This window comes from Bos indicus x Bos taurus, chromosome 8 (assembly GCF_003369695.1).
Source record: "Bos indicus x Bos taurus breed Angus x Brahman F1 hybrid chromosome 8, Bos_hybrid_MaternalHap_v2.0, whole genome shotgun sequence".
NCBI classification, from domain to species: Eukaryota; Metazoa; Chordata; class Mammalia; order Artiodactyla; family Bovidae; genus Bos; species Bos indicus x Bos taurus.
The window spans coordinates 51,971,703-51,998,670 of NC_040083.1; the positions used below are offsets into that span (position 1 = coordinate 51,971,703).

At 39.5% G+C, this 26,968-nt stretch overlaps 1 protein-coding gene across 3 annotated transcripts in view; it reads left to right on the top strand.

Annotated features, from left to right (window-relative positions):
• PCSK5 (proprotein convertase subtilisin/kexin type 5) overlaps positions 1–26,968 on the top strand; it is a 519,637-nt gene that overhangs the window by 289,284 nt on the left and 203,385 nt on the right. For 2 of the 3 annotated variants that reach the window (XM_027549490.1, XM_027549492.1), the window contains exons 11-12: positions 11,864–11,981; positions 20,651–20,839. In XM_027549490.1, the coding sequence (XP_027405291.1) occupies positions 11,864–11,981; positions 20,651–20,839 (307 nt within the window). The remainder of the gene's footprint in view (positions 1–11,863; positions 11,982–20,650; positions 20,840–26,968) is intronic. The other variant, XM_027549491.1, reaches the window with a different exon arrangement.

Consider the following 26,968-nt stretch of genomic DNA (forward strand, 5'->3'; position numbering starts at 1 on the left):
CATTGAAATTAGTCCTTGCCTATCAGTTTTGGACTCTGGCATCAGCTTTCCCAGAACAGACTACGGCACCAATTCCCTGTCCCCCGGGAGGGACAGGAGGCTCTAACTTGCTATGACCACACTGAGACCATGCCAAATGGGCAGTGCTCCAGCTGTGAAAATCGGTTCAAGATCAATGTACATGCTGTGCCATGCTAAGTTGCTTCAGTTGTGTCTGACTCTGTGAGACCCTGTGGACTTCCCCCCAGACTCTGTCCGTGGGGTTCTCCAGGCAAAAGTACTGGAGTGGATTGCCATGCCCTCCTCCAGAGGATCTTCCTGACCCAAGGATTGAACCCATATCTCTTAAGTCTCCTGCATTGGCAGGCGGATTCTTTACCACTTTTGCTACATAGGAAGCCCTCAAGATCAATAAAATAAGCCAAATGAACGAAAGGAAACATTGTTCCTCTCTTTTTAAACTTTAGTAAAGATGGTTTTGCCTATCCTTTTTTTCTACCCATGGAGATCTTTATATTTATGCTAGTGTCTACAATATAAACCAGACCCAAGGATTCAAAAAGAAATCCTGAAAATTAATCCCTCCCTAGTTTTATGCATAACTTCCTAGGGCCACTGCATCTAGGAAGGTACAGTTACACACACCAGGCGATCACTTTGTGGAATCCATCTGAATACATCTTCTGTGACATAAATAGATCCAGACTTTTTTTTGTCTTAGAATCTCAATTCAACTCTTTACACATGTTCACATCTTGCTAGCCTTAGGCATTTGAAAGCAATTAAACTTCCATCACACATCCCAGTAATAGTTTCAACAGGCTTCATTTTATGATGTTCTACCAGAAGCCATGGTACACCCTGAAGTTTCCAGAGTCATCTTTGAAAGAGCCAAAAAAAGAGGGTATTGTGATCACTGCTGGATGTTAACAAATGGGAAGCTGCTCTTTGCCACCCAGTGCCATCTGTCCATCTGTGCATGCCTAGTTAGCTGTAATAAAAAAAATGGCCTCAGCATGAATATAAAATAAAGTAACTTTGCCATATTAATAATATTTTCTCAGTCAGGGAAAACTCCTGATAGAAATGACTGAAGAAGGTCATTTCTCAGCAAGAATAAGGGCTCTGGGCCAGTTAACTTTTCTTCCAAACTTCACATATATCTTTTTCTGCACATACTATTTTAATGAGTTTTGAAGAAGAGAGCAGTTTTTAATGCGGTTGATTTGCAGAAAGCAGAGAGGATAAAATGTTCCAGTGTTCATTTGTGATGCATAGATAAATCCCAAAATGTCCCTCCTACCTTTGCTGTCTTATTCTGAGAATTCGATTTGAGTACTTTCATTGAAAGAAATACTATGTGTCTTTTGTATAGTGGTGATCACTGAGTATGTGTATAGTAGATGAAGATTTTGAATACTTGGGATCAAGTCCCAGTGAATTTAAGACAGTTTTTTTTTTTTTTTTTTTAATACTAAGTTCATGAGACTTAGTATTTTCAACTGTAAATTGTGAATAATACTATCTGGCTAATAGGACTATTTTAAAGATTTCATTAGCTAATGTATTAAAAAGGTGCATGTATGAGATATGTTTACCACCCATACAAAACTTCTGGACCTCTTCTTTTGGGAAGCATACTTGAAACATGCTTGATAAGTGCACTTCAGTTATAGAGGCAGTAGGGTTAAGAGATAGCTACCTCACTGCATTTACTATTTTCAACATTGTGATTGACCATGATTTTATATCTCAATCAAACAGTGATTCTATTCTAACAATGCAGAGAACTTAACTCTTCAAGTGATGTGCATCCAAAGAAGAAAATATCTACACAAACCTGTGCTTGAACAACGAGGGATCTGCATCTATAGATTAATTAGGAGAACTTTATCATCTAAAAGTAGTTTTGTAAGAGAAGCAAAAACATTTCTGGTAGGTAGCCCACATGAAAAGATATTGGCATGATCTTCTGTGTAAGCAGCTTACTTCTGGCACTTCTGGCGTGAGGGCAGGATATTTGTAAACCATGCCTGCAGAGACTCAAGCCCTATGCTGGAGATATAAGCCTAATTAACCAGGCTTTATCACTGGTAAACTAGGTTTCTAGGAAAGATACTAAGTGTAGTAGCTTCAAGAAGTGACTCTGAAAGTGGGGTCCCTGAACCAACAATATCAGCATCACCCAGGAACTTGGTAGAAATGCAAATCTGAGCCTTGCCTTGAAACTACTAATTGGTGAGGTTGCACAATGAGTGCCCTAACAAGTCCTCTGGGTGACGCACATGTAGATTTTGGAAACACCGGCCCAAGTTATCCACTGTATGTAATGAATTAATTTCTCTCCTAGTCAAATTTGAGTGTTGCTAATTGAAATAGTATCCTCAGAAGAAATGAAAAAAATTTCTCTCCAATAATTTTTTTCTGTAGCTTGGATAAAGAATCCCATGTATGAAAGATGCTCTATAAAAAATCTCATCTCTTGTCAGTCTCTTACTGCATGCGTGTACTCCCAGCTGCACGCATTCTCCTTTTGGTCAATTGGATGATCACATTCTCTTTTCAAACTTCATGGGGGAGGGGGAACTTTTACATTATCGTCCTGTGTTAGTTCTGTGCTTCCTTACACAATTAAAAATTCCCAACAAGTAGTCTGATTTAGGGGCTTCCCTAGTGGCTCAGATAGTCAGGAGTCCACCTGCCATGCAGGAGACCAGGATTCGATCTCTGTGTTGGGAAGATCCCTTAGAGAAGGGACTGGCAACCCACTCCAATACTCTTGCCTGGAGAATCCCATGGACATACAGTCCATGGGATCGCAAAGATCGGACACAACTGAGTGACTAACACATCAGTCTGATTTAGCTGCTTCCGTTTCCTTACTCTGCAGTCTTTTAATTCTCCTGCAGTCTTGTTTCCACTTCCGCCTTTGAAGTGCAGTTACTCTTTAAGATGTTCAACCATTTCGTGCTTGCCAGATCAGAAGGATCCTTGTTTTTCTCCAGGGTTTCATACTTTTGATCTACACAGTCCAGAACTACTTTTCCTTACCTTTCGTGCTGCAGAGATACAGCCCCGTTCTTCTCTGATATTCCCCTGAGTCCTTTCTCTCCCTTTCCCTGGGCCATTCCCTAAGGACTGTTGCTTTGAGAGCTCTAGAGGGAGAACACCTTGGCTCTCTTTCCTTCTCCACTCCTCTCTGCCTTCTTCCTTTCCTCCCTTTCACATTCTCTTAATTCCACATTCACATCCCTGCCTTCCATTCAATGACAAGGATCACCTCCTGACTAATGATTCCCAGTTCTACCATCTTCCACATTGACTTAATCCATTACCGACCTAGAATCTCTGCACAAGGCTCTCCTGTGTCATTTAAAACTCAGAACTTCCAAAATAGAACTATCAGTCATCTTTTATAAAGCAATTTCTCCCCCAAGGTTACTTCTATCCTCAGGGAATATCCTTCTCTAGATTACCCCATTCACTCTGATCCTGTTCACTCTGACTGAGCATCCTACAGTGTGAGATGTGAAATTTCTTTACCCCTTTCTTATGTGATTTCTTATTTCATTCACCTCTTGCATAACCCTCTTTATGGTCTCCCATGCCTGCACCATTGAAATAACTAGTTCCCTGCCTCAGTCCTACTGCTATTTCATACCCCACACATCAATGCCAGATCACTCTTTCTAAAATATTAATTAAATAAATGATGTCATTTTTTGATTGCTGGCTACTTCATTACCTGCAGATTAAATCCATTCATGGGATTCCAGGCCCACATAGCTTTCTTGAGGAAGGCACCATTCCAAATATCCCTGTCTCATAATTTACTCCATGAATTACACCTCTATGAATCCAAATCTTAATCCAGGACATAAGAACCATCTCAAGTATTATTTCTTTTAAGAGAATATGCAGTCTTCTATAATGGCCTATTTTTGTGAGTTTTACAGAAATTTCCTTATTATTGTTCCTTATTTGAGTTTTATCTAAATGAAAAGGAATTTTCATGAGAAGCCTTACATAGCACTTGAAACTTACAAAGATAAGTGTTGGCTTTCTTCCCAATCAGAAGGCGGCATTCCTAGCTGCAAGGAATAAGCTCTTCTGTGTATCACTCTTTGGGGTTTGCCACCCATCATATCAACAGTAGGTGATGGCATCATATCAGGTGAGCCATGGATGTTTGGTGTAGTTGGATAAAATAATCATATCTTTGCAACCTCTATTAACTACTGAGTATGAAAATATACTCACGAGGCCTTGGAGGTCGTGGCTGTCCCATACGAAAATATAAACATCAGTCAGATTTTCTATGCCTTTATGCAAATTTAAGGAAAAGGCAAACATAAACGAAAGTTAAATGAAGCATTATCTATAAATAATATGTGAATAATTCAAAAATACTAATTTTTGACTGCTGGCTCATTAAGATCCCAGTCTGGTAATTGTTTGTCCAGGTTATATGACAAGAAGATCTAGGCTGGGGAGCTGACATATGGTCAATCTAATCTTCAATTAGCTTTCACCCAAAAGCCCTTGTGGAACATTTTTTATTTTGTTCTCATCTCTGTCTAAACAATCATAGTTTCCTAAAAACAAGCCCAGTTGTGATCTATGTATGCCTAGGAATACATGGCTAAGTTTCCCCAAGGTAGTAAAATAGTTTTCCTACCTCCAGTCAAGAAATACTAGTCAAGCACCTTAAACAAATTACTTTCCTATTATAGTCACTTTGGAAGCAAACAAAGGAAGAATGGCCAGAGCAGAAGAAAAAATAATTTGACATGTTTATCTTTTCTTAAATCCCCTTAAGAGAAGGCAGGCATATCTTCTTAACTCTGTAAATTTTAAAAGATAACAGTAAATATGTATCTTCAGTTCAGTTCAGATCAGTCGCTCAATCATGTCCGACTCTTTGCGACCCCATGAATCGCAGCACGCCAGGCCCCCCTGTCCATCACCTAAAACTCCTGGGGTTCACTCAAACTCACGTCCATTGAGTCGGTGATGCCATATAGCCATCTCATCCTCTGTCGTCCCCTTCTCCTCTTGCCCCCAATCCCTCCCAGCATCAGAGTCTTTTCCAATGAGTCAACTCTTCACATGAGGTGGCCAAAGTACTAGAGTTTCAGCTTTAGCATCATTCCTTCCAAAGAAAATCCAGGGCTGATCTCCTTTAGAATGGACTGGTTGGATCTCCTTGCAGTCCAAGGGACTCTCAAGAGTCTTCTCCAACACCACAGTTCAAAAGCATCAATTCTTTGGCACTCAGCTTTCTTCACAGCCCAACTCTCACATCCATACGTGACCACTGGAAAAACCATAGCCTTGACTAGACGGACCTTTGTTGGCAAAGTAATGTCTCTGCTTTTGAATATGCTATCTAGGTTGGTCATAACTTTTCTTCCAAGGAGTAAGTGTCTTTTAATTTCATGGCTGCAGTCATCATCTGCAGTGATTTTGGAGCCCAAAAAAATAAAGTCTGACACTGTTTCCACTGTTTCCCCATCTATTACCCATGAAGTGATGGGACCAGATGCCATGATCTTCGTTTTCTGAATGTTGAGCCTTAAGCCAACTTTTTCACTCTCCTCTTTCACTTTCATCAAGAGGCTTTTTAGTTCCTCTTCACTTTCTGCCATAAGGGTGGTGTCATCTGCATATCTGAGGTTATTGATATTTCTCCCGACAATCTTGATTCCAGCTTGTGCTTCTTCCATTCCGGCGTTTCTCATGATGTACTCTGCATATAAGTTAAATAAGCAGGGTGACAGTATATAGCCTTGATGTACTCCTTTTCCTATTTGGAACCAGTCTGTTGTTCCATGTCCAGTTCTGAGTGTTGCTTCCTGACCTGCATATAGGTTTCTCAAGAGGCAGGTCAGGTGGTCTGGTATTCCCATTTCTTTCAGAATTTTCCACAGTTTATTGTGATCCACACAGTCAAAGGCTTTGGCATAGTCAGTAAAGCAGAAATAGATGTTTTTCTGGAACTCTCTTGCTTTTTCCATGATCCAGCGGATGTTGGCAATTTGATCTCTGGTTCCTCTGCCTTTTCTAAAACCAGCTTGAACATCTGGAATTTCACGGTTCACATATTGCTGAAGCCTGGCTTGGAGAATTTTGAGCATTACTTTACTAGCGTATGCATATATAATAAATTGTGTGCATATGCACCAAGTATAATGAAGTACATTGTACATGGAGGAGAAAAACTCAGCAGTGGTTTCCTAAACTCTTTTTACTTCATCTCTGTAATGATGAGCCTGCCTGACTACCTACAGCTGCTGACCAAACATATCCCAAGGGGCGCTTTGAAGTGCAGACCCCGCAGACAGCCAAGTATCAGTGTCTGGAAACCTTCCACATGCAATTCCTTGATAGTGCTGGTGATGGCTGGCATCTTTGGATCTGGCTGCAGTTGTTAGTAGAGCCTACAATTTTAGGAAAAGCAAAGGAAAACTAAAAACAAACCATGCAAAGTAAGGCAATAAGGCAGGTGCTGGATGTGGGGTTTTTCCTGCCCCCGGGGAGTCTGCATTTTGCAGGAGGAGGCAGAAGAAAGCACTGCAGTTCTAGTTCTGATTTCTCTAAGAAGCTTATGTGCTTTTCATGCTGAAATTTAAAGGATACATAATAAAGAGATAGATATCTGAGAAAGAGAGTAAGAAAAGGGAAGAAAAGGCTAATTCTGCAAGCATCCTGTTTTCATTTGTCAAGATGTTTGGGTGTAGAAATGCTGACATAGACGGAAGAGTATTACTTCTGCTTCTTCATGCTTATGAATCTTACATTTTATGTTTTCCTATTTAGCTGTTTACTTCTACTTTAAAAGAAGCAGTACTTAAGCATTTACATTATTCATGTGCAATGGGGTGTGTTTCACGCCCTCTGCCTGGTTTGATTAGTAGGTGCGGGAGGTGCAGGGTCCCTGGTGGGAGCAGTTATTTCAGAACAGGTGGTTCAGCACATTGAGGATCAAAGAACCCAAAGGTGCGAGGACTCCAGCAGCCGCAGGAGCTCTTTGATCTCAGTGGAAGTTTCAACCCCACCCTGCAGATCGGCAGCCCCCTCAAGCCAGTAATTTGTATTTGCCTAACTATCTCTCAGCCTGGTGGCTTTCCCCTTAGGTAGAAGAACAGCAGCCTGACTGATGGCAGAAGACACCCCACAGTCATGGTTGGCATCCAGTTCCCCCACAGTCCACTCTCTCCCCCTTACTTCCGGCCACGTAGACTGCTAATGCCCATGCCCTGCCGACCACTCTCCCCACATGCCAGGGCTGCCATGTTACTCACTGCGCCAAAGAACGGTACACAGACCTGATGATTCTTTAATCAGGAGGCTCCATTCTGGCCCCAGCTTCTGGCTCCACCTCGCTGAATCCGACGAGAGCTCCAAAGCCCAGTCCAGATATCACCTTCCCCTCTATGTCATCTTCCGGACTCCAAATTTCAGCTAACATTCATTGAGTACTTTCTATAGAGCAGGCTCTCTTGGAAGCTTTTTATCCATTATCTTTTTTTTTTAACTGATTTCTTTTCTTGACTTTTGAAGTCTTTTGTACACACTTACAGTGATTACACAGGTACCACTTTTGTTTCTTAGTGAAATCATAGAGCTATTCTTATCTCATCCCCTGGCAGTCTGAGAACTCACAGCATTTTCTGTTTCTTTCAGAGCCTCATTGTGTTGACCATAGTAGGTGCTCTAAACTGCACAAGTGACATCATAATTAATGGGATAAATTCTTAGCTTATATCAGTGAAGTGTATTGAAACTGTCCCTTTCTAACAATTGAGTAATCGAACCTAATTTATCAACCACACTTTATATTTTGATGATTGAATACGTCTCAACAAATACAAAGTTCAGAATTCCTGTACAGCTGCCTCCCAGTTACTAGGCTATTGATAGGAAAAGACGTGAAAGTTCAGCGCCACTCCATGCTCCCTCAGTTCCACGTGCGGTGGCCACTCACCTGGTTTGCCCATGAGTAAGGAGTTTCTCCAGGACGTAGGAATTCTGTGCTCAAACCAGGACAACGTTGGGTAAACCTAGACATTTAGTCAAACTAGTCATAAGAAATGATTTCCCCAATGGAAGAAATTGACTGTACTTTTATACTAAATGCTCAGGAATGGATAGCAGTTACTTAGTGGTATTTTTTGCAGTCACAGGCAAAATTTTAAATCTCTCATAGCCATTTTTGTTGTTGTTTGCCCTTCTGGTTGCTACATAGCATTCTCTGTGTATCTGACAGCTGGTAGCAAAAAGCCTTATTACTTCAGGGAGCTCAAAAAAGTTAAAGAACAAACAAACTTGTTCCAATCAATTCCTTTACTATATTAGACAGGGCTTTACTAATAGCCATTTAGAGTTATCATTAAATAGCCAATCAGTGTGATATTTCTTTTTAAAGGGTTTAAAATAGCTGGCATCAATAAGGATATATCAAATTCCCTGGTTATAACTTCCTGTGCCCCAAAATTTCAATTTTTCTTTGCCTACTAAGTTTTCTAACTTTTCTTTAGAACTGACTTTTTTAGGTCTTATAGCTAATACTGCTGTCTAAATCAACTGTATCTGCTTTTGAACTATGCAATTATTTACTTGTGTATTTAATGACTAGCTCCTCTTGGCACTTCTAGTCTCATCAGAAAATGAAAATATACCTCCCAGGAACATCATCTATCTTCCTCTCTTTGCTTGTCCACCTAACAGTCCAAGCAGGGAAGCCTTTGGATTACTTGGAATAAAAGCTAGTTATACTTCTGGCACAAGGCAGCTCCACTTTTTGGAACTTCTCTGCATAAACAGTCATGCCACCTAATGGAACAAATATACTAGTAAGCGAGTTTTTCAAATTCCTTTTATTAAGTTTGTTCAACCACATTCTTCAAAGAGTTAGATTTAGTTTCTGAAATACCTATCATAGCTATGCTTCAAGATATTTAGTCTGTATACATGCTTTATTCCCTCATTGTCTTTCTAAATACTGAATCCATAGAATTTTGCATTTGGCACAGTGCCTGCATGGAGAGATTCCACTTGATCATCATAAAATTATTTTCAGGCTCAGGTCATGGCATGAGAAATGTGCATAGATAAAACTATTTTAGTTACAGAATGGTCATATCACAACCAATTGTTTGCATGGCATATTATATACAGGTAATTGTAAAATTTTTGAAAGTGGGAATATTGGCTCTACACTAGGATACATTTTTAGTTATTAATGATGAGTTTATAGGAGTCTGTAACAAAATGAACAGGCCTCCTAATTCCCCCTTACAATTCTCCTGGAAACATTTTATGCCACTTGGTGAATTAAATACAGTTTCTCAGATCAGTTACATTCATTTACTTCACAAATACATTTGGAACTTCTTCTCTAAGCCAGAGGCCCTGCAGTCACTGAAGAGAAACCATACCCCGTGTGGCATGGTAACAATGGTAACAGTGTGATGAGCAAGATGTGACTCAAATGGTCACCAAAACAGAAACAAGCAAACAAAATAAAACACATGTTCTGAATTTATAAGTTAATTTTAGAATGTGAAACTTCATGTCATATAAAAAAATTATTACATGTCACTTATATCTCATAAAACTACTAGAGCTTTCAAACCATTTAATGGCTATTTTCCCTGTTAACACCATGTTTTGAAGGAGTTTATCTGCCCAACACATTTATTGTGTAATTATTTTCTCTTTAGTATTTACCAAAAACCAAACAAATAACTGCCATTCAGAAGAGAGTTGATACATTGCTGGCATTGCCCCCCTCCTCCCAAAAAAAGAAAAAATAAATTTATTTCATTTTTTTTTCCTTCAGCTGTGTATCATGATTGTGGACAGATTCTCAATTTCAGTATATTAAAATATTTTAAAATGCTGCAAGTCTCCATTAGAGATTTGGTGGCCTTCACTGATCTAGTCTAATTTCCTTGTTTATTAATATTCTAGTAATAAAAATTTTTTTTCTGTTGACTCGCCATTCTGTAGTTTAACGGGAGCTACTCAGCCTTTGTTCTGAACACCTCCTTTGAGTATTACATGAACAGACCTTGTCTCTGGAGGGTAGGAATTGAGTCGGAAAAGGAAACAATTTACAGCCTTCATAAAGACTCAAGGTGCTTTTCTACTTAACTCAAGTGGTTGTTTAACAGCCATGAAGTGTTTGTTGTATTTGACAGCTCTGCGTGTTAATTTATTCTAAAGGTTGTTAAGTTGACAATTATTGGGGGTAGGGAGGTGGGGAAGGGCAGTGTGCAAAGCGGAGCTGGGGCCAAAACACCCATTTTGCAGACTATTCAAAATCCTTACCCTCCCCAAACCCACCCCCTCACCCTCTTCCCCGCCCCCTTCATATCAATCAAATCTCTCATCTTATTTCCCTGAACTGAGATTAAATTATAAATTATACTGGTTTAAAATCACTTGACACTGGCTTGGAGATATTTGGGTACCATGAAGAGTTAGAGAGCCTCGCATTGTGTCTTCATCAATAATTTCAATTCCTCCAGGGCAAGAAAATACCTTTGAATATCCATGGTGAAATGATATAGACTGTGGTTAAGTGATAAGTGACAACATAGGATTTCAGTGAACTTTAACAAAAGAGCTCCACAATTTGGTTTCCTTAATCCCAAATTTGACATTTCTCCTCTATTATATGTGTGTTACTCTGTATCTCTTCAAATTAAGGAGGCAAGCTTGCCTCATGTAATATTATGTAACTAAATCTAAATAGACTTGTTAATAACAGTTACCAATTTGTGATGAAGTTATTGATGAGTTTTAATTATTCTTTTCTGGATGTATTTACAAGTTTTTACAATGAACATACATTATTTTTTAATTAAGAAAAATATTTATAATAAAGGTTGCAAAAGTACCTGTATAAAAATTCTACATATATCTTTGCCATAGCAGAGTAAAGTAGGACTTTGTGTTTAAAGATATAAAAGAGTTTAATGCAAGGTGGAGATTTTATGTATTCAACTGGGATTTTAAAGTATTTTTAGAAAGAGTTGCAAATGTAGCTATCACTGTATCATCATTAAGTTTTCCTATATATAGGTAAAGTTTCTGAGAAAGTTAGGTCAAATTTAGCTTTAGATAAATAGATATTCTCACTGAGAACTAAAAGTTTACAACATCCGAGGATAAGAAGGTGTCAGGAAAGTTTAGAAGCCTCCAAATATTTCATGCATAAACTTTAATAAATTTTTCATATGCTAGAGGAAAGGTAATGATTTATGTCTTCTAGGATTTTCAACCAAAAAACTAGATATGTCAGAAAATTGGTATTTCTTGCATGTTAGTTTTGACTGCACTAAGAGAAGTTGTGTACACTTCTCTTTAAACCTACTAATTATTTTATCTTACAAATGGAATGGTGTTATCACTTGAATACAAGTGGTTAACAGTGGAGCCTGGTAGTAAATCTTTGTGGGTTAGAATTTGGCTCAACCACTGAACTGCTAGTCAGTCTCAGCCAAATTTCTTTCTCCTCATCCATGAGTGATAATAGTAATAGCACTAACATCTTAAGATTGTTAGGAGGATTAAATGTAAAAATATGGACTAATACTTGCAACGTAATAACAATTCATAAATGGTAGTTCTGTTACTAGTTACAATACATATTCAGTGAACAATATGCATTCATCTTATTTTCTTCTTTTGATTATTTACTTGCTTTATTTGTTTTTTAATTGTTACTAGAAGGAAAGCTTGGCTCCCATTGGGTTGTGTCTGGCTTTTCTACAGAGTGAAAGTATAAGTCAACATATATAGCATAGGTTGCTACCAACCATGGTAAAGCTGACCAACTTCTTGCCTTCTGTAGTGAGCCATCTCTATGGATTTGGACTGATGGATGCAGAAGCCATGGTGATGGAGGCGGAGAAGTGGACCACTGTTCCCCAGCAGCACGTGTGTGTGGAGAGCACAGACCGACAAATCAAGTAATGTTTGCTGCAAGCAGACAGCATGACCATTCCCTAAAAGAGAGCTGGCCTATGCAGATGTCTCGAGACAGCCCTGTGTTGCACATGAAAACTAGTAGTTTGTGTAGTTTTTTTCTAACGTGATTATAAAATTTTAATAGAATGTCTAAGACCCTAAACTGTTAAATCCGTCCTAGTATAACCTGCCATGCTCTACTCCAGAGGATCTTTTCAACCTAAGGATAGAACCCAGGTCTCCCACATTGCAGGTAGATTTTTCACCATCTGAGCCACCAGGAAAGCCCGCTAGTATAAGCCAAGAATCCTTAAAAGAAAAGCATATTTTATAAGGGGATGGGAGAATCCTTACAGGTGGATGTTCTTCAAGTTTCTACTCTGTAAGTATTTCTGTCTGATGGTAGAAGTATCTCCCATAAGTTGGTATACCCCCAAAACTCGACCTTATGTTCTGGAAATTTAGTTGCTTACCATGTAGTTCTCTGAGAGTGATGCAGGATGCACAGTAAATGAGATTGCACTTTACTCAGATTCCAGGGCCCAGTGTCCTGTTTCAGTCACACAAACCTGGAGGCTGTGCAACAGGATTTACCAAGTGATGGTGAAGTCTCTCCTAGGCACTGAATTTGAAGAATTAGGATTTATGCACCCCACTCCAGTAAAATCCCATGGATGGAGGAGCCTGGTGGGCTGCGGTCCATGGGGTCGCGAAGAGTCGGACACGACTGAGCAACTTTGCTTTCACTTTTCACTTTCACGCATTGGAGAAAGAAATGGCAACCCACTCCAGTGTTCTTGCCTGGAGAATCCCAGGGACGAGGGAGCCTGGTGGGCTGCCGTCTGTGGGGTCGCACAGAGTCGGACACAACTGAAGCGACTTAGCAGCAGCAGCAGCATAATGATTTTATTAGTATTTTGCTTTTGGCTTTCTTTTTATACAGAGTTAGCTCAGAAAAAATACTTATGAACTTTGGTTTGTAATAAGAACAGAGCCATTATAATTCTTGAGGAAACTGTTAGGAAGCAGAAACAAATGGACTAAATTTTTTCTCATTCTACCCATTTGTGGCAAAGAATATGAAAAAAATAAATAAAGGAGTAAAAAGTTAACCAGTATTTATTGAGTTCTTAGCAACTTAAAGTGTGTTTTCTTCTTAAAACTTGATAACAACATGGGTTTTATTCCCTTTTGACAAATGAAGAAATGAGATCAAATGGAATAATTGTTTATTTCTACACATATTTCATTTACCAATTCAGCATCTATTTTTCTTTCATTTATTGGATAGCAAGAATGGGACTGGTGGCACATGCAGTTGGGAGGAGTCCAGATCTCCTCCTGCATGTGCTGCATCTCTGCGCCCTTTCTGCCAGATGCCCGGGACCCTCAGAGCCCAGTGAAGTAGCTCAGACACAGCTGACCAGAGGCACCCAGAGCCACGTCAGAACTTTGAGCAAGGCCTGGTGACAGTGACCAGCTGTCACCCACCAGTCTTCCCAGCCAAACTTCAAGATGCTAAGCCTGAAGCTTCTGAGGCTGTTCAGCATGGAACATATGCCCCAGAGATCAAGCCCTGAGCCTTTGGAATAGGAGCACTGACTCTAAGACTAGGGAGTATCAAATAGTGAGAACTCATACAAAGGAAACCACTGGAATACAAGACCCGGCATCACCCAACCACCAGTAGCACCCTGTGCAGGATGCCTCATCTAAACAACAAACAAAACAAAAATACAAACCCAATCATCAGCAGACAGGATTACCACCTCACTCAGCCTTGCCCATCAGAGGAAAAACAAACAAAAAAAACCACAAAAACTCTGCACAAATCTTACCCTATACAAAGCTCACACCAACCACTGGACCAATTTTAGGAGGACAGAAACCAAAAGAAAGAAAAAATTCAACCTTCATCAAGGAAAGAATTCAAATTTCCTTGAAGCCTGGGAAAGGAGACCTCAAACACAATAACTTAAAAAAAAAAATAATGGAAAGGCAGAGAAATACTGCACAAATGAAGGAACAAACTAGAAACACAGAAGTCTAAATAAATGAAGAGGAAATAGGGAAACTACCTGAAAAAGAATTCAGAATAATGATAGTAAAGAGGATCAAAAACCTTGAAAACAAAATGGAGAAAATGCAAGAATCATTTAACAAAAACCTAGAAGAATTAAAAAATAAACATATAGAGACAACACAATTACTGAAATTAAAAATACTCTAGAAGGAATCAATAGCAGAATATCTGAAGCAGAAGAACAAATCAATGAACTGGAAGATAAATTGGTGGAAATAACTTCTGAAGAACAGAATAAAAAGAATGAAAAGATCTGAGAACAGTCTCAGAGACCTCTGGGACCATATCAAACACACCAACATTCGAATTATAGGGGTCCCAGAAGAAGAAGATAAAAAGAAAGGGTATGAGGAAATTTTAGAAGTGATTATAGTTGAAAATTTCCCCAACATAGAAAAGGAAATAGTTAATCAAGTCCAAGAGGCACAAAGAGTCCCATACAGATAAATCCAAGGAGAAACACGCCAAGACACATACTAATCAAACTGACAAAGACTAAACACACAGAAAGATTATTAAAAGCAGCAAGGAAGAAACAACAAGTAACATACAAGGGAAACTGCATATGCTTAACAGCTGATCTTTCAGCAAAAACTCTGCAGGCCAGAAGGGAATGGTAGGATATATTTAAAGTACTGAAAGGGGAAAATCTACAACCAAGATTACTGGACCCAGCAAGGATCTCATTCAAAAATGATGGAGAAATAAAAAGCTTTTCAGACAAGCAAAAGTTAAGAGAATTCAGTACCACCAAACCAGCTTTACAACAAATGTTAAATGAACTTATATGGTCAAGAAATACAACAGAAAAAAAGATCTACAAAATCCCCAAACAATTAAGAAAATGGCAATAGGAACATATATATCAATAATTACTTTAAATATAAATGGATTAAATGCTCCAACCAAAAGATACAGACGAGCTGAATGGATACAAAAACAAGACCCATATATATGCTGTCTACAAGAAAGCCACTTCAGACCTCAAGACACATATAGACGGAAAGTGAGAGGATGGAAAAATATATTCTATGCAAATGGGAAGCAAAAGAAACCTGGAGTAGCAATCCTCATATCAGACCAAATAGACCTTAAAATAAAGAAGATTACAAGAGATAAGAAAGGATACTACATAATGATCAAGGAATCAATCTAAGAGGAAGACATAACAATTGTAAATATCTGTGCACCCAACATAGGAGCACCACAATACATAAGAGAAACACTAACAGACATAAAAGGAGAAATTGACAGTAACACAATAATAGTAGGAGACTTTAACACCCCACTCACACCAATGGACAGATCATCAAAACAGAAAATTAATAAGGAAACACAAGTCTTAAATGATATATCAGATGAGATGGATATCATTGATATCTTCAGGACATTCCATCCAAATGCAGAAGAATACACTTTCTTTTCAAGTGCACATGGAACATTCTCCAGGATAGACCATATCTTGGGTCACAAATCAAACCTCAGTAAATTTAAGAAAACTGAAATTGTACCAACCATCTTCTCTGACCACAATGCTATACGACTAGATATCAATTACAAGAATAAAAGTGTATGAAACAGAAACACATGGAGATTAAACAACACGTTTCTAAATAACCAACAGGTTACTGAAGAAATCAAAAGGAAATCAAAACATTTCTAGAAACAAATGACAATGAAAAGACGACAACTCAAAACCTATGGGGTGCAGCAAAAGCAGTTCTATGAGAGACGTTTATAGCAATACAGTTCTAGAAACTCAAGAAACAAAAAAAAACATCAAGTTGACAACCTAACTTTACAACTAAAACAACTGGAAAAAGAAGAACTAAAAAACAAACAAACAAACAAACAAACAAAATTAGTAGAAGGAAAGAAATCATAAAGATCCAAGCAGAAATAAATGAAAAAGAAACAGTAGTAAAGATTAATAAAACTAAAAGCTGGTTCTTTGAGAAAATAAACAAAATTGACAAACCTTTAGCCAGACTCATCAAGAAAAAGAGAGAAGAATTAAATCCACAAAATTAGAAATGAAAAAGGAGAGGTTACAACAGACAGTGCAAAAATACAAAGGATTATAAGAGACTATTATGAACAACTATGTGGCAATAAAACAGATAACCTGGAAGAAATGGACAGATTCTTAGAAAAGTTCAGTCTTCCAAGACTGAACCAGGAAGAAATAGAAATTATGAACAACCCAATTACAAGCACTGAAATTAAAGCTGTGATTTAAAAAACTCCCAAAAAACAAAAGCCCAGGACCAGATGGCTTCACAGGAGAATTCTGTCAAACATTTAGAGAAGAAATAATGCCTATCCTTCTAAAACTCTTTCAAAAATTGCAGAGGAAGGAACGCTTCCAAACTCATTCTGTGAAGCCACCATCACCCTGATACCAAAACCAGACAAAGACAACACAAAAAAAGAAAACTACAGGCCAATATCATAGTATATTGACCTGTAGCATATTGTATCTGATGAGCATAGATACAAAAATCCTCAACAAAATTTTAGCAAACAGAATTCAGCAACATATCAAAAAGCTCATACACTGTGATCAAGTTGGGTTTATTTCCAGGATGCAAGGATTCTTCAATATATGCAAATCATTCAATGTGTTACCCCATATTAACAAATTGAAAGATAAAAACCATATGATCATCTCAATAGATGCCAAAAAAGCCTTTGACAAAATTCAGCACCCATTTATGATGAAAACTCTTCAAAAAATGGGCATAGAAGGAACCTACCTCAATATAGTAAAGGTCATATATGATAAGCCTACAGCAAACATTATTCTCAATGGTGAAAAACTGAAAGCATTCCCCCTAAGATCAGGAACAAGACAAAGATGTCCACTTTCATGACTGTTATTCAACATAGTTCTAGAAGTCCTAGCTACAGCAATCAGAGAAGAAAAATAAATAAGTAGAATCCAGATTGGAAATGAAGAAGTAACACTCTCACTGTTTGCAGATGACATGATACTGTTCATAGAAAACCCTAAAGATAGTATCAGAAAATTACTAGAGCTAATCAGTGAATTTAGCAAAGTTGCAGGATACAAAATCAATACACAGAAATCACTTGCATTTCTCTATACTAACAATGAAAAGTCAGAGAAATTAAGAAATCAATCCCATTCACCATTGCAACAAAAAGAATTAAATATCTAGGAATAAACTTACCTAAGGAGACAAAAGAACTGTACACAGAAAATTATAAGACACTAATGAAAGAAATCTAAAACCACATAAACAGATGGGTAGGTATTCCATGTTCCTGGGTAGGAAGAATCAATATTGTGAAACTGACTATACTACCAAATGCAATCTCCAGATGTAATGTGACCCATATCAAATTACTGAGGGCATTTTTCACAGAACTAGAACAAAAAATTTCACAATTCATATGGAAACGCAAAAGATCCCAAATAGCCAAAGCAGTCTTGAGAAAGAAGAATGGACCTGGAGGAATCAACCTTCCTGACTTCATATTATACTACAAAGCTAGAGTCATCAAGACAGTTTGGTACTGGTACAAAAACAGAAATGTAGACCAATGTAACAAGATAGAAAGCCCAGAAATAAACCCATGCACCTATGGGTACCTTATTTTTGACAAAGGAGGCATGAATATACAAGGTGGCAAAGACAGCCTCTTCAATAAATGGTGCTGGGAAAACTAGACAATTACATGTAAAAAAATGAAATTAGAACACTTCCCAATACCATACACAAAGATAAACTCAAAATGGATTAAAGACCTAAATGTAAAACCAGAAACTATAAAACTCTTAGAGGAAAACATAGGCAGAATACTCGATGACCTAAATCAAAGCAAGATCCTCTATGACCCACCTCCTGCTGCTGCTGCTGCTGCTAAGTCGCTTCAGTCGTGTCCAACTCTGTGAGACCCCAATGACGGCAGCCCACCAGGCTCCCCCATCCCTGGGATTCTCCAGGCAAGAACACTGGAGTGGGTTGCCATTTCCTTCTCCAATGCATGAAAGTGAAAAGTGAAAGTGAAGTCACTCAGTCGTGTCCGACTCTTAGCGACCCCATGGACTGCAGCCTACCAGGCTCCTCCGTCCATGGGACTTTCTAGGCAAGAGTAGAGTAATGGAAATAAAAACAACAGTAAACAAGTGGGACCTGATTAAACTTAAAAGCTTTTGCACAGCAAAGGAAACTATAAGCAAGGTGAAAAGACAATCCTGAGAAAGGGAAGAAATAATAGCAAATGAAACAACTGACAAAGGATTAATTTCCAAAATATACAAGCAGCTCATACAACTCAATACCAGAAATACAAACAACCCAATCAAAAAGTGGAAAAAAGACCTAACAGACATTTCTCCAAAGAAGATATACAGATGGTTAACAAACACATGAAAAGATGCTCAACATCGCTCATTATTAGAGAAAAGCAAATCAAAACTACAGTGAGATATCACTTTACACCAGTCAGAATGGCCATCATCAAAAAGGCTACAGCAATAAATCCTGAAGAGGGTATGGAGAAAATGGAACTCTCTTGCACTGTTGGTGGGAATGTAAATTGATACAGCCACTATGGAAGACTGTATGGAGATTCCTTTAAAAACTAGGCATAAAACCACCATATGACCCAGAAATCCCACTCCTAGGCATATACCCTGGGGAAACCAAAATTGAAAGAGACACATGTATCCCATTGTTCATTGCAGCACTATTTACAATAGCTAGAACATGGAAGCAACCTAGATGTCCATTGACAGATGAATGGATAAAGAAGTTCTGGTACATATACACGATGGAATATTACTCAGCCATAAAAAGGAATGTATTTGAGTCAGTTCTAATGAAGTGGATGAACCTAGAACCTATTATACAGAGTGAAGTGAGTCAGAAAGAGAAAGATAGATACTGTATTCTAATGCATATATACAGAATCTAGAAAAATGGTACTGAAGAATTTATTTACAGGGAAACATTGGAGAAAAAGACATAGAGAATAGTCATACGGACATGGGGAGAGGGGAGGAGAGGGTGAGATGTATGGAAAGAGTAACATGGAAACTTATATTACCATGTGTAAAATTGATAGCCAATGGGAATTTGCTGTATGGCTCAGGAAATCAAACACGGACTCTGTATCAACCTAGAGGGGTGGAATGGTGAGGGAGATGGAAGGGAGTTTCAAAAGGGAGGGGTCATGTATGGATGTGAGAGTTGGACTGTGAAGAAGGCTGAGCATCGAAGAATTGATGCTTTTGAACTGTGGTGTTGGAGAAGACTCTTGAGAGTCCCTTGGACTGCAAGGAGATCCAACCAGTCCATTCTGAAGGAGATTAGCCCTGTGATTTCTTTAGAAGGAATGATGCTAAAACTGAAACTCCAGTACTTTGGCCACCTCATGCGAAGAGTTGACTCATTGGAAAAGACTCTGATGCTGGGAGGGATTGGGGGCAGGAAGAGAAGGGGACGACAGAGGATGAGATGGCTGGATGGCATCACTGACTCGATGGACGTGAGTCTCAGTGAACTCCGGGAGTTGGTGATGGACAGGGAGGCCTGGCATGCTGCGATTCATGGGGTTGCAAAGAGTCGGACACGACTGAGCAACTGATCTGATCTGATGGTTGATTCATGTTGAGGTTTGACAGAAAACAGCAAAATTCTTTAAAGCAATTATCCTTCAATACAATATAAATTTAAAAAAAAGAATGGGGCTAGATATTAGGGATAGAAACAGGAATAAGAAATTCTTCCACATTTATGGAGCTTACAGTCTATTGGGGAAGTCAAACCAAAACAATACAATAAATAGATAATTACAAGTTATAATAAGTGAAATAAAAAGGGTAGAAAATGAAAGGTAGGGAACATGATTTTCCTATGGTTCAATGATGTGCTTAGAGAGTGAAATTTAAGCTTTGATCATGAAAGAAGAGTCAGCCATAGGAACAGGAATAAAAAGGCACTAGAGGCAGAGTAGCATATGTAATGTCCCTGAGCTGGGAAACTTGAATTATTCCAGAACTCAAACCAGTGCTGGTGTGGCTGGAACCCAGTATTCAGAGGGCAGAGAGGTACAGGAGGGAGTTTGGGAAGAAGACAGGACCTTGTAGGCAAGAAGAAGAGTGGGCTCTTCTTAGTTTATAGAGCAAGAAAATGGTAGACCAGTGATTTGAACCAAGGTCATAGTAGTCCCCAAGTCCCCTATACTGGTGGTACACAAAGTGGATTCCATAGATCAGCAACATCACTGTCACTGGAGAACTTGCTGGAAATGCTCATTCGTGACCCACCCCAGGAACTCCAGTTCCAGAGCCTAGGAATCTGTTTTAACAAGATCGATATCCACTACCTTCATGAAGATCAGAGACACCTTAAATTCCCCATTCCTCTCATTTAACATCTTTCTCACAGTCCAAGCAGGATTACTCCTTTAAGCAACCTAACCATTTGCGTGAGGGGCTGGTCCTTTAGTAAGCAGCACCCACTGCTTATCTTACATCATGTAGTCCTGCCAGGCCTGCAGGTTCACTCAATTGAGCTCTGCTGTGCACTTTGCTCAAACTTCTTCTCTCTGTTGCAGGACGATTCGCCCCAACAGTGCAGTGCGCTCCATCTACAAAGCTTCGGGCTGCTCCGACAACCCCAACCATCACGTCAACTACCTGGAGCATGTAGTTGTGCGTATCACCATCACCCACCCCAGGAGGGGAGACCTGGCCATCTACCTGACCTCGCCCTCAGGAACCAGGTCCCAGCTTTTGGCCAACAGGTACGGTCATGGCCCCTGACCAGCAGTGTGCACTCAGCTACTCATTAAGCTGGAAAAAGAATGAAGAATCAGCAGTTCTTTTTTTTTCACTTTTTATGAAGTTGAAGATTGTGCATGTACAAATATTATAAAATCATGATTTTTATACAATTTTTAAATATTATTTTCCATTAACAGTTTTTACAAAATATGGACTATATTCCCTGTGTGGTACAATACATCCATGAGCCTGTCTTATACCCAATAATTTGTACCTCCCACTCCCCCACCTATATATTACCACTCCCAACCCCATCCACTAATTTTTTCTCTGTATCTGTCTGCTACTTTTTTGTTATATTCACTAGTTTATTGTAGTTTTAAATTCCACATGTAAGATATACAGTGTTTGTCTTTCTCTGACTTATTTCACTTAGTATAATGCTCTCCAAGTTCATGCATGTTGCTGCAAATGACAAAAATTGTTTTTATGCCTGAGTAGTATTCCATGTATATATGTATGTATGTGTGTATCTATATAGAGATGTATGTATATATACACATATGTGCTCAATTGTAGCTTACTCTTTGCAACCCCATGAACTGTAGCCCACCAAACTCCTCTGTCCATAGAATTCTCCAGGCAAGAATATTGGAGGGGGTTGCCATTTCCTTCTCCAATACACACACACACACACACACACACACACACACACACACACACACACACTTATACCACAGTTTCTTTATTCATTCATCTTGCAACGGACACTTAGGTTGCTTCCATATCTCAGCTGTTGTAAATAATTTGCTATGCACATTGGGGTCTACTTATCTTCTTGAATAACAACATGATTAAAAAATAGGCAGAAGAACTGAATAGACATTTTTCCAAAGAGGAAATGTAGATGGCCAACAGGTACGTGAAAAGATGCTCAACATCACTAATCATCAGGAGAAATGCAAATCGAAACCACAATGAGTTATCACCTCACACCTGTCAGAATTGCTATCATCAAAAAGAATACAAACAAAATGTTGGGAAGGATGTGGGGTAAAAGAAATTCTTGTACACTGTTGGTGGGAATCTCAATTGGTGCCCCAACTGGAAAACAATAGGGAAGGTCTTCAAAAAACTAAAAATAGAACTACCATATGACCTAGCAATTCCACTCCTGGGTGTAGATTTAAAAAAAAAAGAAAATTAAAAATACAGCTGTTCTTTAATTTCTTACTACCCTAAGAACTTCAGTGAGGGGTGCCACTTAGATGTCATGATGAGATGGTCATAGCTCTCACTGCCCACACATAAACAGAGTAATGAGCTGCCTAGAATCTATTGGCATGAAACAGTGTAACACTTAAGATGTGTGTAATATTAAAAGGATGCCACAGAAAAGTTAAAGGCCACCTGTTGTTCTTTATCCTATAAAAGAAATGGAGAACACTGACTCTTCAGGCCTCTGAGATGGTCTTCCTGGCCCCTAAATGTCTGCTGGCATTTGTTGCAGGTAAACTGAATGCTTTTGCCTGAGCACTTTCCAAAGTTAAAGGAAATTCTATTTGTTTTAAAAAAGATTTTGGCATATGTTTTTCTACAAAGATTCAGTTAGTAAATGTTTCAAGCTTTGCAGGTCATGTGTCTGTTACCACTCCTCAACTCTGCCATTAGAGTGCAAAAGTCATTGTAAACAACATAGATGAATGTGCATGGCTGTGTTCCAATAAAACTTTATTTATACAAACAGGCCAAGGACCGGATTTAGTTTGAGGGCTGGCAATAGTTTCCTAACCACTATTTAAAGGTTGGCCCTTTAGTCTTTATTGGCCAAGGGAACACTCACTTTCTCTTTGTAGCCTCTTCCATTCTCTCTGCTGCTAAGTCACTTCAGTCGTGTCCGACTCTGTGCGACCCCATAGATGTCAGCCCACCAGGCTCCTCCGTCCCTGGGATTCTCTGGGCAAGAACATTGGAGTGGGTTGCCATTTCCTTCTCCAGTGCATGAAAGTGAAAAGTGAAAGTGAAGTCGCTCAGTTGTGTCCAACTCTTAGTGACCCCATGGACCGAAGCCTACCAGACTCCTCCATCCATGGAATTTTCCAGGCAAGAGTACTGGAGTGGGGTGCCATTGCCTTCTCTGCCATTCTCTCTACTCCCTTCAAACATTTCTCCAGCAGATAATTATATTTCCAGGACCCTGCTGAAAGGCCAGAATGTTCTAGCACAAGTCTTCTTTTGCTCCATTGGCTTTTTGAGTGGTTGGGATCATGGGTGGGGGATACTTGTCAGCAAGTGGGACCAGATGGGGAAAGGCCAGGTTTTCTTATACACCCCATTCCCATTATGGTTCCAAACTCCAAGCCACAGTGAGAAGCCTAAAAGTTTCTTTAATTTGATGTTTTTCTCCAAGAGGAACATGTAATAGGAGCAAAAACCTTACTGTCAAAGGCCTATACAGTCCAAATGAAAGTCAAACTTTTATGTCGACAGGGCCGCCTGTCCACACGCCAGGTGTCCGCGGCCGTGGTGATCTCTGGTAGGACACTGACAACAGCCCAGACAAGCTGAGGGGCCAAGTCCAATGCAGGCCTGCAGGGCCGAAAGTGAGACTGAGGAGCTCTCAGTGGCTTTTCAAAATCTTCAAATTCATCTGTTGTAGGACAGTTAGAAAGAGAGAAAGCAAGAGCATTTCTAGAGTCTCTCATTGCATTTTATTTCTGTTCTTGGAAGTCTTCTTGTGTTCGTCCCTAAAACCTAACATCTTTCATTAGAGCATGAGGTAACCTGGGCTTCATATTCTATTAAGTGAAACTTTGCCAGGATCAGTATATGCAGCTGTGAGAAACTGAAGGATGCTTTGGCATCCAGTCGCTGCACACGCCCTCCTCCCTGTGCAGTCAGGGATCTCAGCTGCTGCCAGGTCTTGCTACTACCTGCCTGAAGCTTCTCTTCAGCAAGCAAGGCCTTCAGATGCACAATTCTATGATTAAAGGACATCATGCCAGCTGTTGTTACCGAAGCCAGGGAAGACCTTGTTCTTGATTTCTTTTCTTTTCTTGACTGCTGTTCATGTGCATTGCATTTGGAGTACCCAGGTGACCCCAGTGAAGTACAAAGGTTGGCTTCACACATGTGTAACTCTTCTCCCTGGAGCCCCCTCCATGTAGAAAAATGGTCCACCCACAGTTGTTTGCTTGGAAAACTCAGTCCCTTCAGCCTTTCTGGGATCTTCTGCATATTTCAATATTTCTTGTTGGCTTCCCTGGAAATGACGTCAGTGAGGAAACTTGTGAGCAGAGGAGCAAAAGATTCCAAGACAGGCATTTGGTGAATTACAGTGTCACTGGCTCCAGTTCCTCGTGAATTCTTCAACAGCAGGCATCCGCTTTGCTCTTTGCAAAGTGCTGAACCCCAAAGTGCTGCCTGACTTGTGTCAAAGAAAAGTAACAGGCATTTCCAATGCGCGGTGACCCATCTTATGGTTCACTTTAGTCTGTCCCATAGGGACCCCCTGGGAATAAGGTCTGCATGCAGAGTACATCTTCTTGGTCCGGAGCATTTCTTAAAGTGCTGCTCTTTTGTCGATCTTCCATCTCAGCGCTGAAAATAAGTAGCCACCCCCCAAAAAAATGGCAGACAAAATGGAGTGGAGAGAGGGGACTGGAGATAAGGGATGTAAAAGGATGTTATGAATTCATTGGCCCACAGTTCCCCAAAACACTGCTATGAACGTCTGACCTTTTAAATGTAAAACAGCCGCACTTGGTCCCCAAACCAGTCTGGCCACCTTCCAGGGCCTGGCTCCCCCGTCCTTGTTGTACTTGACGCTAGTAGAATCCCTCCTACTGAGGTAGCTAAGGCAAGATGGTTTCTTTAGGTATTGTTTTCCTTCTGGCATATTCCAAAACTTTATTTTTATGAGGAAATCTCTCTTCAGAACTTCCCAGTCTCTGACCTCCTGGCAAAGAGGAATCTGTGTCCTCTCTCCTTGGCCCTGTTTCAAAGCACACTCCCAGGATTGGGATCTGAGGGCAAGAAGCATCAACACGGGATGGGCAGGTGGTGAGGGGAAGGTCTGCTTTGCTCCTGGTGGCCTTCAAGTTGGCCTGCTGGCCTGGGCACTATACCTGTCCTCAAGGAAAAGGTGACCAGGTCAGGGTTTAGAAGGAATTTGTATGTCAGAGATTTTTTTAATTTTTGTAAATTGAAGTATAGTTGATTCACAATGTTGTGTTAATTTCTGCTGTACAGAACAGTGATTCAGTTATATATATACACACACACATATGTACACATTCTTCTTTATATCCTTTTCCATTATGTTTTAGCATAGGATGTTGCATATAGTTCCTTATGCTACACAGTAGGACTTCGTTGTTTATCCATTCCATATGTAATAGTTTGCGTCTGCTAATCCCAACTCCCCAGTCCCCCTCTCCACTGGGCAGTCTATGTCTGTTTCTGTTTCGTAGATAGGTTCATTTATGACATATTTTAGACTCTACATATAAGTGATATCATACGGTATTTGCCTTTCTCGTTGTGACTTGACTTCACTTAGTATGATAATCTCTAGGTCCATCCATGTTGTTGCAAATGACAGTATTTTGTTCTGGAGTGGACTGCCATTTCCTTCTCCAGGGGATCTTCCCAAGCCAGGGATTGAACCCGGGTCTCCCGCATTGTAGACAGACGCTTTACCATCTGAGCCACCAGGGAAGTCATTTTTGTGACTTGACTTCACTTAGTATGATCATCTCTAGGTCCATCCACGTTGCTGCAAATGACATCATTTTGTTCTTCTTCATGGCTGACTAGGGTTCCACTGTGTATATGTACCATATCTTCTTGATTCATTCATCTGTCAGTGGACATACAGGTTTTTTCCATGACTTGGCAATTGTGGGTAGTGGTGCTACAAACATAGGGATGTGCATGATCTTTCTGAATTATAGTTTTTTTCTGGATATAATTATAGTTTTTTCCAGGCATGGAATTGCTAGATCATATGGTAATTGTATTTTTAGTTTCAGGAACCTCCATACTGTTTTCCACAGTGGCTGCACCAACTTGCATTCCCAGCAATAGTGTAGAAGGGTTCCCTTTCCTCCACACACTCTGTAGCATTTGTTATTCTAGACTTTTTAATGATGGCCATTCTGAGTGATGTGAGGTGATACCTCATTGTTGTTTTGCTTTGCATTTCTCTGTTAGTGATGTTAAGCATCTTTTCATCTGCCTTTGTAGATGCCATTGGCCATCTGTGTGTCTTCTTTGGAGGAATGTCTATTTAGGTCTTCTACCCATTTTTTAGTTGGGTTGTTTTTTGTTGTTGTTGTCGTCATTGAATTTATAAGCTGTTAACATATTTTGGAAATTAAGCCCTTTTGGTCACATGATTCACAAATATTTTCTCCCATTCTGTAGGTTGTCTTTTCATTTTGTTTATGGTTTCCTTTGCTGTGCAAAAGCTTGTAAATTTGATTAGGTCCCATTTGTTTATTTTTATTTCTGCTGCCATGGGAGACTGACCTAAGAAAACATTGGTATGGTTTATGTCAGAGAATGTTTTGCCTATGTTCTCTTCTAGGAATTTTATGACGTCACATCTTATGTGTAAGTCTTTAGGCCATTTTGAGTTTATTTTTGTGTATGCTGAGAGGGTGTGTTATAACTTTATTGATTTTTACATGCAGTTGTCCAGCTTTCCCAACCCCACTTGCTGAAGAGATTTTTTCCATTGTATATTTTTGCCTCTTTTGTCAAAGATTAATTGACTGTAGATGTGTGGGCTTATTTTTGGGCTCTCTAGTCTGTTGGTACATATGTCTGTTTTTGTGCCCACACTACACTGTTTTGATTACTGTAGCTTTGTAGTATTGTCTGAAGTCTGGAAGGGTTATGCCTTCTGCCTTGATCTTTTTCCTTAGGACTGCTTTGGCATTTCAGGGCCTTTTATGGTTCCATATAAATTTTAGGATTATTTGTTCTGGTTCTGTGAAAAAAATGTCATGGGTAATTTGATAGAAAGTGTTAGTCATTCAGTTGTGTCTGAGTCTTTGCAGACCCATGGACTGTAGCCCACCAGGCTCCTCTGTCCATGGAATTCTCCAGGCAAAAATACTGAAGTGAGTAGCCATTCCATTCTC